The sequence below is a fragment of the Podarcis tiliguerta genome (genome assembly GCF_965153285.1).
Source record: "Podarcis tiliguerta genome assembly, chromosome: 1".
Classification (NCBI taxonomy): domain Eukaryota; kingdom Metazoa; phylum Chordata; class Lepidosauria; order Squamata; family Lacertidae; genus Podarcis; species Podarcis tiliguerta.
The window spans coordinates 50673921-50689407 of NC_139534.1; the positions used below are offsets into that span (position 1 = coordinate 50673921).

Below are 15487 nucleotides of genomic sequence, written 5' to 3' on the forward strand. Positions count from 1 at the left end.
TATCTCTGAAATTTAAATCCAGGTGAAAGTCAACAACTTTCAAAAGGTCTGTAATCATTTCTTATAATATCTGTATATTAATCTGGATTACTTCTCTAAATTTATTGCTCGAGGTAAACATATTAAGTGATGTTACATTTTAGAGCTGAACAATAGATTTAATGAACATTTCATTCTGTCTTTCCAGTTTTCGTAAATTTCAATTGGTGTTCTTGCAGATGGATTCTTGCAAAGCATATCCTAATAATTGTACTGATGGACTGATGGATTCACAAGACAGCATCATAGAAAGATCAACTGAGCAAATTGCTCCAACAAGGCTGGTGGTGAACAGAGGCCTTGTGAATCTGTCCATCCCATGCACCACTCCTAAGCTCCACCTGCTTCCCTGAAGAGGGTGAATCCTTAATGGGTCACCCACTAGGCCTACAGACTAGCACTTTTTCTGTAGCCTCCTGCTGGGCAGGTACAGTGTAGTGGGAGGCATTTGATTCAGGTGAAGTGGGCATGGAAGAAGATGCTCACTAGAGTCCAGGCTTGGCTTCTACCAGCTGTTGACCATTAACCACAAGTTCAGTGTCGAGATCCCGGTCCAGTTATCAGCTGGTGGAACAGCAGCCCTAGCTTACCCTCCTCTGGGTCTGGGCTCAAGGCTGGGGCCATGACAGTAGTTGCACTGGATGGGAGCTCTTGTTTTGTTTAGTCTTGTCCAAAAGGTATAGATGCAATGAATGTTAAACATGGAGGGCAAGAGACACAAGATGATCCTGGGAATAAGGGTAGGGTGCAAACATGGGGTGTTGTGACAGGTTTCTGCCTGATGGAGGGAACTTAACCCACAGAGGGAGCTTGGGGTTTAGGCATGCCCTGATCCACACTGTGACACAAAGGTGACAGGAATATCTGAAATCCTGCCTAAAACCAATATATATAGCCCTGTGGGTATTAACAAGCCAGAGAGACAAGACACTTGTGCCGCAAGCAGCTGCTGCGAGCCTTTTCCGCGCCACAACCCGCAGTGACCTCACTGGCAAACTAGATATATCCCGCCCCCCTTTACTGCTCTGCTCCCTGGTGTGACGGCAGATGATTTACAAGGGCTCCAAGCACTCAACTCCGTGAATTAAAAAATGATACCAAAGATGGGGAGGAACCGACGTAGTGGGCTGTAAATAACAATATGGACTTAGTGGGGAAAGCATGGCAAACATCTGAAGGCAGAGAGCCTCGTGTAACATATACATGCACTGACGACAACAGGCAGCTACTGTATTAGTTTATAGCACAAGCATGTGTACAGCAACCAACATATACACACACAGATACACGGATCAAACATGCTTTCCAAAATACACGAAAGGGGCTATTTTTAACTCATCCTGAAGAGCCCAGGAAGATTTAGAATTGTACACTATAAATGCCTCTGAGTTCTCCAGCCACAATCTCTGTAAATTATACACCGAAGGAAAAAATGTATGCTTCATTTTAATTACATTTCCCCCAAGTTATCCTATTTATTCTGGGAATGTCTATACAGTGGTACCTTGGGTTACATACGCTTCAGGTTACATATGCTTCAGGTTACAGACTCTGCTAACCCAGAAATATTACCTCAGGTTAAGAATTTTGCTTCAGCATGAGAACAGAAATTGTGCTCCAGCGGCGTGGCGGCAGCAGGAGGCCCCCATTAGCTAAAGTGGTGCTTCAGGTTAAGAACAGTTTCAGCTTAAGAACGGACCTCTGGAACAAATTAAGTACTTAACCCGAGGTACCACTGTATTTGTGTAAACTTAAAAATTCTTCCTGATCCTTTTGAATCAAGAGATTTAGTGCAGATCGTGTTCCAACAGAGCATCATTTACCATCCTGGTGTTTGGGGCTATAACTCCCATCAGGCTCAGCCAGCACGTCAAATGAATATTTGGTACTTTTAAGATCTGCAATCAGGGTGGTCCAACATGCATGCAGCTCTCAAGGCCTTGGGAAGGAAGTGTGAGGGCTGGGCTGCGTGTGTCAAATTTTAGCTTTGCTCCCCACACCCTGTGCAACAAGGCAGTGCAAGGTCTATGAGTTCCATTTCAAAGCACTCTTGTGGCCCGTATGAAAAGTTGGACTGCCCTTCTTAGATGAAGTGTTCTCTGGAGGTCATCTCCCCTTTACTCAAGGAACCGAGAACAAGGACCAAAAATGTGATTAGGATTCCCCCAAACCCCTGATTCCTGAAACCAATTAACTGGGCAAGAAAATTAGCTGTGCAAATTCTAGACAGGGAACCTTGTCTCCTGATCATCTACCTTGCAGTTTAATCAGCATTAAGTATCCCCCTTGCAAACCACAATGCCTTCCCTCACTGTTGGGCAATTCCACTCTCTTCTGCTTTTGTCCAGCCCTCGGAATTCTCCCAGGCATTTGACAGAGTTATTTGAATCTACTGTTTACAATTTTATCCAGTCCTTCCTCCAAGGAAATCTCTGCCTCCCGTTTTATCTTCACAGCAACCCTGTCAGGTAGGTCATGCTGGAAGGTAACAACCAGCCCAAGATCACTCAGCGAGCTTCAAGGCTGAGTGGGGATTTGAGCCTGTGCCATCCCAGTTCTAGTCTGACACACCATCCACTACACTGTGCTAGTTCTCCAGTGAATGGCAGAACTAATGAAACTGCAATTCAGAGAAAGAAAGCAGAACTAATTAAACCAAGGCATGCCCTTACAAACAGCAAATTTCAAAATCCAAAGTGATTTTCCATGAGGTGGCAGGCCTGAATTATGAAGGTGGTGTTGTTGTTCCTACTATTATTCTTAGCTATTTGAGCTTCACTGCGTGCAACAGACGGTTGGAGATAAATGCATGCTAAAGAGTTGCCGGGAATCCCGCCGTGCGCAGAACCAAATGGATTTACCCTCACCCTCATTTTACTTTATGATCCCAGCACAGAAAAACAATTACCTTCTACACACAAACGCAGCAAGAAGCTGTGCTGCTGCCTGCCTCACAACAAGCTCTCCTGGTAGGAACGTCTGCTGGCACCAGGCCACAGGGTAATTAGAGTGCAGCAGGAGTGATTGCTTCTGGCAGCCTGTCGCAGGGATAGCGGAGATACATCCTTCATGCTGCTAATCCAGCATTTCAGAGAAACAGGGGCGGGGGCTCTGGCATCCCTGCCAAACGGCTGCACCTGCAGAAAGCTCTGCATTCCTCTTAGGAAGACCCTTTGGGGATTGCAGTTCACCATCCCGCCAATTATACCTTTTCTCCTCACTGAATTTGCTGTCCTAATGACCACTTAGAGCCACTTTAAAGTAAACTGAAAACACATTCGCACGGAGAGGAGGAGGAGGAGGAGGAGGAGGAGGAGGAGGAGGAGAAGAAGAAGAAGAAGAAGAAGAAGAAGAAGAAGAAGAAGAAGAAGAAGAAGAAGAAGAAGAAGAAGAAGAAGCAGCAGCAGCAGCAGCTATTGGACCTGTTGATAAAGATGGTATTGGATTGAAGTTTGAATACAATAGTTTTATTATGTCGTAAGCTTTTGTAGACTTAAGTGTAGATGTGCACTCTAGCTTATGCCGCAAAAAAAAACAGATACTCTTGGCACCCTGTGACAAAACACTCTGTGGATTTGCTACCCCAGGATAAAATAGCTAAACGCTTGGAGTTTAAATGAAGCATTAACCATCACTAGCCTTTAGGATGGGGATAGATTACAGATAACTACCGGTAAGTGACAAAAAGTAAATACAGTGGTACCTCGGGTTACATACGCTTCAGGTTACATACGCTTCAGGTTACAGACTCCGCTAACCCAGAAATAGAACTTTGCTGCAGGATGAGAACACAAATCGTGCTGTGGTGGTGTGGTGGCAGCAGGAGACCCCATTAGCTAAAGTGGTGCTTCAGGTTAAGAACAGTTTCAGGTTAAGTACGGATCTCTGGAACGAATTAAGTACTTAACCCAAGGTATCACTGTAGAACATGTGGGGAGGTAGTTCCATTAGCACAAAGTTTTCTGGCTGCCCAATGGAACTGCAGCTTCCTTTCCACTCTCTGCAGCCCCCAGTCTGCTCGGGGTGTAGTTGGGTGTCCCCCAACCATCTGGAGCAGATTTGGGGAGGGCCAGGGGCCATGGGGAAGAGAGGAAGAAGTTTGGTTGCAAAAATATAAATCCTAGCATTAACAGAGCTACTTGGTTGGATGCCTCCCCGAGTCCCTGGTAGCATTTGCATATGAAGGCTATGGTAGGTTCATGGTTAAACCAAAACCTGGACATAAACCAGGGGAAACCAGTGTGCTGCCCTCCAGATATTGCTGGACTCCAACTCCCATCATCACCAGCTATCATTGCAAAGGTCAAGAGTTACAATCTAGAAACATCTGGGGGCTCCACATTGTCTATCCCTGTCATCAACATTTGATGGAAAGAGAGTTCTACTGTTCATTTTTATAATAATAATAAATGTGATTACTCTTGTGAGTTAGGCAATGTTTAGATAACTCTTTCACACTGGGCTCTGCAATATAGTATTCTGTGCACCAATTTAATCTTAAGTATTTATGTGCCACAGAGCTCTTCTTAGTATTAACATGACTGGCCCCTTGGAATCTGTGATTAAGTATTGCAACTTCTTGGTAGACCCCTTGTGAAATCTGAACTCTGCCCTGGAGAATAACTTTTACAGATGCTTAGCAGCACTAGGCTGTGCTGAGATTTTGCAGAGCACATACCATACCGCTGTACTGGGAACCATCTTCTCAGTGCGGAGGATGAATAAAAGGGCACTTTTCTGGATAAGTGCCAGCCTCTGTTCTATGCAGCTACAATGCAATTGCACTGGCTCTTTCCTAGGCTGGTATGGTGCGTATGTATGCATGTCAAACCCCACCACCATCTTTCAGACTCCTAGTTAGACATCGTATCCCAGTTATGCTATTGCCAGGCCAAAGGGACTCTTAATGAAGCACTTGAGCAGAATGTGACCCCTCTCCCCCCACTCTGAATCCCATTTCATCTAGGAAGCACTGAGGCAGGAATTCAAGGGGGTGGGGGCAAAGCTCTGGCCAAACAATGTAGCATCTGTAACAGAGAGTCTATCTTTGGAAAAGTCATTGGCATTGCCCCATCCATGTGACCAGCCTCAGCTTGGCCCAAATGCATTTGCAAGGGTACTGAAGCAATTTGCCAGTGGCACAGTGGACCAAGATATTTGGCTCAGCTGAAAGAAAACAAAGCAGTAACTTATGCTTAAAGGCAATGCAATTCCGAAAGGATACAAACTCTAAACACAAGCCCTGAGTTTTCATTGGTAGCAAGATCTAATATCTCCATTTGCTGGATTTTCACTTGCAAAATCTTGAGGTTTTGCCACAAATTTCCTATGAGTTTTATGTACCTGAATATTAGAAGTGGTATCCACTGCTAAAATTCTCCTTTGTACATACAAGCTTTCATTTTAGGAATAAAAGATGGAAGGGTATCTCCTCTCTCATAATTTTAAAGACAGACTTGAACCGGGGGAATCCCTTCATGCAGTGAGTTCTGCTATTGCCTGGTTTCTCTGCTGACATGTTAGTCATTGTCTTTGGGGGCAAAATAACTCATGGTAAAGATGATTGTGGCACAAATGATGGGATCAGTAATAGAGCACATACTTTGCATGCAAAAAGACCCAGGTTTAATCATCTCTAGCAATCTTAGGTCACGGGGTTGGGAAAGTTTCTATGTGAGACATTGGAGAGCCACTGCCAAGAGGAGTGATTCGATTTGTGCTAGATGGAACTATATAGATGAGGAACTCTGCAAAACTCTAGTTCCAGACAAGATTGGCATACATGCAGTCCACCACCTGCAGCCTGACATTTTCCAGCAACCAGAGAAGGCAACACATGGCCAGACAGCAGTTTCTGGCTGCAGCTATAGTAGCACTGGAGAAACATGCTAATTCTGCTTTGGAAAAACAGCACAGGTTCAGGTGGGCTGTTCCTTCTCACACCCCCATGTCCTGCAACTTCATTCGGGGATGGGGCTGGAGACAGCAGAAGCACATTGCAAAGACAAGCTGCTTTCAGAGTTTCAGTCCTTCCAATGTGCTTGTACACCAGGGAAGGACGGTGTCATAAGCCATGTGGAGATTTTCCTGGAGGGGATGGTCAGATCAGGCAGAAGGAGGAGATGAACTCAAAGACCTGAAGCCCAATGACCTTGGGGAGGGTCCTAGCAGGTCAGGATCTGAAACCTTGGAGTCAGCCAAGGAGGAAGCCACAGGTGCAGAGTTGGATCCCAGGGAAGGACCAGGTAGATTGTCAGAGCAGGTACCCACCCTTGTGTCATCAGATGCTTCCAACTGGCCCCCTTCCATGCAGGAACCATCCTCCTGCCCAGGAATCTGCACTCGCAGAAAAGGTGCCAAATGATGGTACAAAGAGACTGCTCAATTGCTAGCCTCTTGAAGGAGTGCCCGTTTGCTCACCCAGTCAAAGATGCCTCTTGCTAGCTGCACTAAAGTGGTACCTGCTCTACTCTTTAAAAAGGGCAGGGGGGTGGCTCGTTTGTTGGATCAACGTGAAACCATAAAATTGTAGAGTTGGGAGGGATCCAGAGGGTCATCTAGTCCAACCCTCCCAATCTTCTCTTGCTTAGCCATGCATACCACCTACTATGCCATTGAACCCATGCCACAGCAGAAACCATAAGTCAAGTTCTTCATCCAGCAAGTGGCAGGACAGGCAGCCGGCCGGGTGGGGGGGGGGTGATGAGGGAGTAAACTTTAGATCAACAGCTCAGCTATTTCAACTGTGTAGCTGGCTCCTTACCTACTACATCTGTTAATCCAGTTAATAAAAGATCAAATCCAGACTGCGACACAACATCCCCAGCTACTTTACAAAAGAAGGAAGCTGCTCTAGCAACCAACTGGCACACTTTTCTTGTGGCAGTCAGGAAGGGAATTAGAGTCTTTTTCTTATTTATTTATCTACCTCCCACCCCCTTGAAAAGGAAGATCTTGCACATTACTGAGAACTGAACCATCATTGTCTGGAGAAACCTCCCATCCCTCTCTGTCTGTGTCTCTCGTGTTAGCATTCTGGCGATGAAGCTACCATCTGTCCCGCCTTGCTCTGACTTCCTCAACTTCATGCCAGCTTCTCCTGACCACTAGGCTCACACATATTATTGCTGTGCCAGAAAATCTGCATGCAGCTCCATCGCCAAATATGGCAAGAAAAACTGTAAATAAGGAATATTCTGCCTTCGTTCCAGTCCCACCCACCTACCGCTCTGTGCTGGCCATGTTTTTCCCCTTCTTTCTGACAAAAACTCCAGCTAGACAGAATTCCCAAATGGTTTGGTTGTGTGTTCCTCAACCCCCCCCCCTTAAATTAACAGGATGCATGCAAATACATTGCACACCTGGCCCTTCGTCACTCTGCTACAACAGCTGATAAAAGCAGACTGAACAAATATCTGCCTACATCCCAGCTTGTAGCTCTGTATATCCTGGAGTACTTCAGACATTACATAATAAATGGGCAACAGGAAGCAGTAGTAGATTTGCACTTCCTGCTCTTTGTGCTTGCTTGTAGTGTATGAAGAGAAAACTTGAGCATTTCTCTCATCCTATCCCTCTCGCCTCCCATGTTACGGAAAAAGGAGATGTTGAGAACAGGGAGGGAAGTCCCAGATGGAAAGAAAGTAAGCAAAGCAAAGTAAAGTAAAGTACTGAGACTTTTGGTAACCTGAGCATGAACTTGCATGGGCATCTGCTCATGGAATCGACCTGGGGAATTACAAGTATCACAACTGATGGTTTAAAATTTGTGTATTTCAATATTTATACCCTGCCACTTTGTACCAAAGCACATCTGGGCAGTCTAAAGCCAGATAACAAAAACATATTGCAGCAAGAACAACCAAATACTTTGGAGGATGGGGGCTTTGAGGGAGATTACCTGAAGTGAAATTTCCTGCAACCGGAAATTGCTTCTATCCCTAGGCAGAAATTAATTGTCAGTGTTCTCTGCCACTGGCCTCTGCAGCCAAAAGTGGTGAGCGGATCGTTGTGCAGTTAGTTTCTGCAGGGTTGTGTACAGCCAAATGCACAGGTGAGTCACCTCGTGCCCATGGGACAAACACAGCCCTTTGGGCCTCTCTATTTAACCCTCAGAGCTCTGCCCATCTGCCCCCCCCCTTTCCCAGGCTACACCCCTCACTGGCTTCGCACCCTCCTTGAGTGTTTTGGCCTGGCTGGAATGTGTCCTTGACACCTCTCACTGGTCTGGATGGAGGTTAGAGAGGGGTGTGTGAGTAGAAACTAGCCTAATGTACAAAAATAAAATTCACATTCTTTCTTCTGCCCACTTTTTTCTCTGCCTTTGCCCACCCCTGGCATGTGGCCCTTGAAAGGCTGCCCATAAGCGAACGTGGCCCTCTGGCTGAACAGGGTTCCTCACTCCTGTTCTGACAGATGCAATTCTATCCTGCCTACTCTAAAGTGTGTACAGAACTGCAACCTAAATCTATGCACTGTTAGCTTCCCTAACAATGATACTGCTATGGCAATGCTAGCCTAGATCTAAGGTAGATGGGTATAGCCTTACTGCAGAGAGGAAACCCTGTTCTCTCCTTTCAATTGTTTTTCAAAATGAAGAACTCCTTGAGGTATGAAGTAGAAGTTCTCCAGCTGTGAGAAAAAGGGGAGTGGGGGAGGAGAGAGGAGCAAGAACAATTCTGAATACCAAACCCAACTGGAAGATGAGCCAAGCCTTCCTGAACAGATTTTTGGCTCAATTCGCCTGAGTATTTTCCATGTGGCTGCCACGCAGGGACTTTGTCCAACAATGAAAGGCTCAGCATTAGAAAATACAATCCCAGTTCCCTCCTTTCTGCACATCTTCCACCTTCTGAAACTACAGGATGCGTGACAAGCAGGGGGAAGCCATAAATACCAAAGATGAAGCAAGGACTCCTTTGAGATTTTCACAACCCATCCATTATCATTAATGTTTCCTTGCACATGGGATGAAGTGCTTTGAATGCTAATGACTCCAGAAATGGAAACCTTTGCTAACCTTGCAAGGAAATGGAATGGGGTTCTACATGGAACATGGACAGTGAAGCTTAGGAACATTCCAGGGTGATATTGTGGGGATTGTGCAGCAGAGATGCATATAATAGGCCTTGCTGAAAATTTATATTGCACATCCATTAGTTGGAGACAGTGCATTAGTTGGAGACAATTCTGCAAATGGGCTGGCATTTTCCAAAGGCTGGGAACAGTTTCTATTAATACTTGGGTCCCTATATAGATAGATTATCCCCAAAGCAACCTATCCTTGTTCTGCCCAATGCAATATTTGATTGCATGTGAACATTCCGTTTTCCGTTAAACTGCATCTAAAAAACTATTTAAGCACAAAAGCTGTAAGTAGTCAGAGCTCTGCTAAACACTTTTCACATTTCTACAAAATCAAACAGACAAAGGAGGTTGAGGAGGCTCTGCTTCCATCATGGATAATACAACTCGGTGCCTACACAGTATGGAGAGGACAGGACTGTCAGGAAGAGGTGGAAGTTTGAGAAGGAGAGATCTGATGCAGCAGTTGTTGCTTTACAGTTAAGAGGCAGAAGTCAGAACTGTCTGTGTCCGTCTCAACAGCTATCCTAAGCTACCAGGCTATGAAGCATAATCCTCAGCATTTATCACCCTTATCACTTGAGACTTTATAAAGGGATGTGGTCCCTGTGGCCCTTCAGATGTTGTTGGACTCCAACTCTTATCATCAGCCCCAGCCAGCCTAGCTAATAGTCAGGAATGATGGAAGGTGGAGTCCGGCAATATCTGAAAGGCCACAGGTTTCCTTACCCCTGGCCTAAATCTCCAGGCTCATTGTGTACCATGAAGTCTAGATAAAGCAGGTCAAAAAGGTTTCTACAATAAGGAACTTTTCAGCGATGTGCAACTAGTTGGTTCAAGTAAGAAAGACAGACTGCTAAAGTACAAAGGAAAACAAAACATACCAACATTCACCCCCTGATATGGAATTGGATAGTGAGGGGATTGGCTAGGCATTGTCAATGCCAACACAATTGCTAGTGGGCTCAAGGGGTTCCTTTGTTATACGCATGGAGTTCCCATCATCTCAGCACAGAATGGTGATCCACAACCACAGTGGATCATGTGGATCAGATGCACCTTCTGACATTCATTGGGGATATGCATGCAAGAGCTCTGTGAGAAAAGAATATCTGTCTATGAAGCCCCCCAGGAGAAAATATTTTCATCTCCTCATCCTTAAACCTGAATGGGAGGGTGAGTAACATACACACTCCCAATAAAAAATAGTAACTCCAAGCATAAACAGATAATTTTAGGATTCAATAAATTACATCCGGGGCCAAACAGGCCACAGAGGCCAATATAAATCACTACATTTCCCAAAGTTGATCCAATTTTCTGCTTGGCTGGTAATTGTGGTGATTTTACAACATTCCTCAAAACTCTTCCCCCCATCCCACAATAAACTGGCACATGCAAAAGAAGCTACAGAGTCTCTGATTCTCTGGAACAACATCCAACGGGGATCCTTATATACCGAAAATATTCAGGCCATAGAATCATCCACCTTATTCATCACTCAGTAAAATTAATAACAATAGGCTTTTGCTGGGTGAGATAAGCAGAAGCCAAGCATTGCTGGTTTCAAAGTCACATGCAGCATTGTTCCCATTCTGCTGCAGTTCATCTTCCACCAAAGACTACATTTTTCATCTTGCTGTCCACTGTGGCAAAATCACATTATTTAAACAATTAATTACATAAGTTACATTGCCATTACTGTATGTTATTGCACTCCATTCATTTCAATGCAAATGGAGGGGAAGTAATCAATAATATATCATTTGAGGAAAGAAAGCAACAGCAGCAGCAAATACCAATTGCACTCTCTGGATTGTTTTCTGTTCTGAACATGGGACAGATAAATAAATCTCAGTCATTTCTGGTCCTCTTTCCTTCTTCGTCAGAATTCTCCAACAGCCCTGTCCACCCCTACCCTCATCTCTGCTGCTTAGTTATACACAGTGAACATTCAACCCTATTTTTTTTTTCTCAGAGATGGTAAGCAAAGAACAACAACTCTCCACAGTTCTGGTGGGTAGGGACTTCTTTCTGCCCATCCAAATGTAAATGCCAAAGGACTGTCTTCTGAGAAACTGGTCGCGATTGCAGCCCATTCTAGGAGCAGCATAGGTGAGCTCAAGCTGGTACGCCCACCATGTGTTCAAGTTTGTGAGCCCATATGCCCAGCTTGCTCTCTCAGGCAGGAATCCAGACATTTCTCCATAGCCAGCAAGGATGGGAGGGAAGCCATGCCATTCCAGCCAGCTCATCGATAGCTGCAGCACTCGCTCTCACTCTCAGGCAGCTGAAGCATCCTGTCTCTATGGAACCTATCACTAACCTATCACTCAGCCTGAGGACTTGGGTGAGAGACTCGGCAGAAATCTTGGCTTTGCTCTCTGGGCCTTATCATACACATCAGTCGGGCACTTCGCAAACATCCATGCCATCTGTTTCTTGGGCAGGGCCTGCTTGCTGCACGTGACCTTCAGGCCGTCCAGAAAATGCATCTGTTCCCACCTCTCCCCATTCCTCTTCGTACACTGGCTCTGAGGCAGGCTGCCCGTGACAGTCTGTGCTAGGCATGTGGGCAAGGATAGGAGTGACCATGACTTAGCAACTGGGGCGGGGGGAACCCAAGGCAAAATAAAACACCGTTGCCAAGTTTGTCGAGTGACCTCAGTGGAAACTGGCCCTAGGAAAAGGAACTCACCCTTTTGGTGTCATCATGGGATTCATCTGGAAAGGGAGCAAGCGGCAGATGATCTCAAGCCAATTTAATTCAGTTGGACGCAGAGGTCAAGGCAAAGGGGCTGCCTGACTAAAAGATGCATTTGCAGTGGCTACTTGCATTAGCAATTGCTTCCTTATAAATCAAACCAATTTTTGCCCACTAAGGGGAAATTCCAGATGCGACACTAAAAGCACTTTCTGAGCCGCGTATTGTGAGTGCTGCTAATGTGTAACAGGAAGCAAAAGAGGGGAGATGTAGGCTTTGCTTTCATATTACAAGCCACTTTTAAACAAAACTGATTTCTGCATCACCGTGTGAAAATGTTGCATACATTGGTTCACACTGCTTTAACTAACACTTGGTTTTCAATAGGGCTGCAGGGAAAAGCCTCCTCCCCCTTTTACCTGTTCTGCCACAGTCTTGCTGTACAGCTTTGGGTAGTTATGGTCAGAACAGTGGTTTATTCAACCCATTGTCCTGTTTCCAAAGTGTGTTTTAGAGTAATTCTCCCCCTCCCCTACCCCTCAAAAGCACATACAATACAGCCATTCACCCAAAGCCATTCATTCCCAAGCATCTAACAGACTGAGATTTAGGGAGATCCTGAGCATGAAGTTGGCAGTCCACTGATCATCTTTGTTGAACAGCTATTGCCATTTCAGAAAGTATTTAATCCTTATGGAGCTCTACTTACACTGCCACTATTGGCATCATTCCATAACAGAGAGTTGCACGAAACAAAGTTTCTTAAAAAGACAGCCTAATGTATCAACTTCTGTGTCATATGCTCAGCAGTAGAATATCCCGCTGCCTACCCTGATTCAAAAAGTACCTGAATCTTTGATTTTCCAGAGCCCAACACATACATTTTTGCAGCTACCTAAAAGCAATGTTGTAGTATGCTGCCCATCTGTATCCTTGTTAACTCTTCTCCATCCCTTTTGTGTCATTCTACAACCAGTCGACCAACCCCACACAGACACTCCCCCTTCCAGACTAGTAAGTAGGAAGGCTACCATCCAATTTGGCATCTAAGTGAAGAAACTGTGCACCTTCAAAAGTGTGGTCACAATATGGGAGAGGGCTTGAAGTGGAAACTGCACAGACATTATAACATCGAGGTTTGGTTTTCAAGAACTCCCATTCAAAGACTGAAAGCAGAAATGGTTTGGGATAAGAATACTGGGGGGGGGGGGTGGAATGCCAATTAGACCCTGTGTAAGGATTGTGATCCCCTACTTGACTCAGACCTTGTTTTAAACAAAGAGCATGAAAGCTAGCTCTTGTTGCACTAGCATCTCCCGTTCCTTCCCTCTCAGTATTGCTTTGTTTCCCTTGTCTCTCCCTCAGTCCCTGTTCCAGTGCCAGATCTGGACTGTAAGCTCCTTGGAGCAGAGGCCTGCTTCTTGCTTCTGTTTTTTAAAGTAACATGTGGATTCAGTAGCAGCTAGTGCTTCCTAGCACTGCACATTGCTGCTGCTTACCAAGAGGGAGAAGGGCGAGGTGATAGGAAGCTTAGCATGGTGCAGGTGAAGCATCAAGTGGGCTCCACCACCACTCCTGCTCTGTGCCACGTTCCCCACTGCCTTGCCACTCCACCTCAGTGTAAGGGGCAGTGGCATTGGGAAGCCAGAAGAGCAACATCGCCCCACCTGAACTGATTGTGCTGCATAAATGCTAGTGAACCATGAAGTCTTCTTCTGATAAGTTTCCAGAGTTCCTCTTTTTTGCATGAAAAGTCTCGAGAAGCACTTCACAGATGCATACAATCATGTGCATTGTCCTAAAATGTTATTTGAAAATAGGGGAGGAATGCTGATGGGAGCTATAGATATCACTATCTGAAGGGCACCAATGGAAGCACATCCATCAATTTAAGACTTGGATCACAACGCTGAAGTGTAAAATGATGCTAGGCTTTATCTCATGCCCTCCAGAAAGTTTATCCCTAGTAACAGGCCAAAAAAATGCTTGCTTTCACTCAGCTGGCATTTACCAGGTGGCACCCAAGCACACCAGTACCCCTGAGCTAGGGTGTATACAATGGGAGTCTGAGGCACCTACCCTCCATGCTGTCTTCACGACGCATGTTGAAGTTTTCATAGGAGTCCCGGCGGATGAGCGGGTCAGAGGTGTTGTAGTCCACTGAGACGCTGGGGCCGTTCTCGAGATGCTCCATGCCTGGAGAGGAAGGACAGCACGGTTTCAGCAACAGAGCTGGCCGACCCCTTCCAGTGCATGCCCAGTCACAGAAGAAGCCAGCAATGTGGTAAGGAAAAGGTAAGAAGAAGGGAAGAGACAGAGGGAGCAAGACAAAGGGGAAACAGAACCTGTAGAAGACAGATGATGCAAGGAAAACCCAGAACTGAGTCACAGTTAGGAATCAAAGGGTAGAAAGAGGGGAGCAGCGCAAGGTTAGAGGCTGCAGGTGGGGTGGGCAGCTATGGAAGAGCCTGAGGACAAGCAAGGCTGTAGCTCAGTGGCAGAGCATCTGATCCACATGCAGAAAATGCCAAATTTAATCCCCAGCATCTCCAAGCAGGGCTGGGGGAAACTTCAGTCTGAAACCCTGGAGAGCTACCACAGGTGTGGACAATACTAAGCTAGACAAACTAATGCTCTGGCTGAGTATATGGCAGTTCTTAAGACGAAGTGAACTGCCACTCAAGCAAGGACCTAAGATGGATCTGGAAGATTTTATTCCCAGAAGAGTCCACTACGGACATTTGGGAATGCCATGGATGAAGCCTCAATCAACCAGGCAAGCATGAATGGGGAAAGAAGGTGTCTGCTGGTAAGGAAAAGCAGGACCAGGTGGCTCAACTGGATCAGCAGCTGGCTCTTAGTTATGATGGTGCTGGTGAACTGAAGTACCCTCTGCCCACCAGAAGCAGTGACAAAGGGGAAGGGGAAGTCCCAACGCAAGGTTACCTGCCCTATCAGCAAAGAATGGCCAAGCTGTGAAGAAATCATGCGGGGAGCTCCAGACTCAGATCTGTAGGGCCTGGCAATGGGGAGGAAGCAGGGAATGGGAGCAGTAGGTGCCAGAGGTTGGTGATTAGAAAACACAGTACCTTGAATCTTCTCAGGTCCATAGGAGAACACAAACTCCACCTTCCCATACTCTGGAAACCGCTCGTCTGCAATGAACAAGAAGACCAAACGATATTCAGGTATATCTAGCTGTCTATACTGACTGAGGACATATAAACTGGGGCAATACCATGACTGCTAGGGAAGCTGAATTCAGTGGGGATCTGTTAGGGATATGCCAACAGGGATCATTGCTTCACTGTCTAGATATCCTGGGGTCTCACACCAACAAGTTGCCCATCCTCATGGCTATGACTACTATGAATAATCTGTGTTTTTCTCGGTTCATCTAGCTACAATACGATATCTTTATTGTCATTGTCCCATACAGAACAATCAAAGGATAGTTCACCATGAGACAACATCTGTACAGCTTTGGCTCTAATGAGAGTATGTTTATGACATTTCTTCCCATCCCCTGCACTTCTTGGTGAAGACCACTCTTAGCACAGCCAACAACTGTCTCACACACCACCGGGCAGCTCACCCTCTTCAAACGTGCATTGGCACTATACGAATAAAGCACAATGAAGTCTCCTCTTTTCTAGTGGA

General features: G+C 45.7%; 1 protein-coding gene across 50 annotated transcripts in view; it reads right to left on the reverse strand.

Moving 5' to 3' along the window:
• Nucleotides 1-15487, reverse strand: part of TNS1 (tensin 1) — a 327340-nt gene that overhangs the window by 73307 nt on the left and 238546 nt on the right. For all 50 annotated transcript variants that reach the window (XM_083429724.1, XM_083429722.1, XM_083429720.1 and 47 more), the window contains 2 exons: nt 14917-14982; nt 13907-14023 (listed from right to left, as the gene is read on the reverse strand). In XM_083429724.1, the coding sequence (XP_083285850.1) occupies nt 13907-14023; nt 14917-14982 (183 nt within the window). The remainder of the gene's footprint in view (nt 1-13906; nt 14024-14916; nt 14983-15487) is intronic.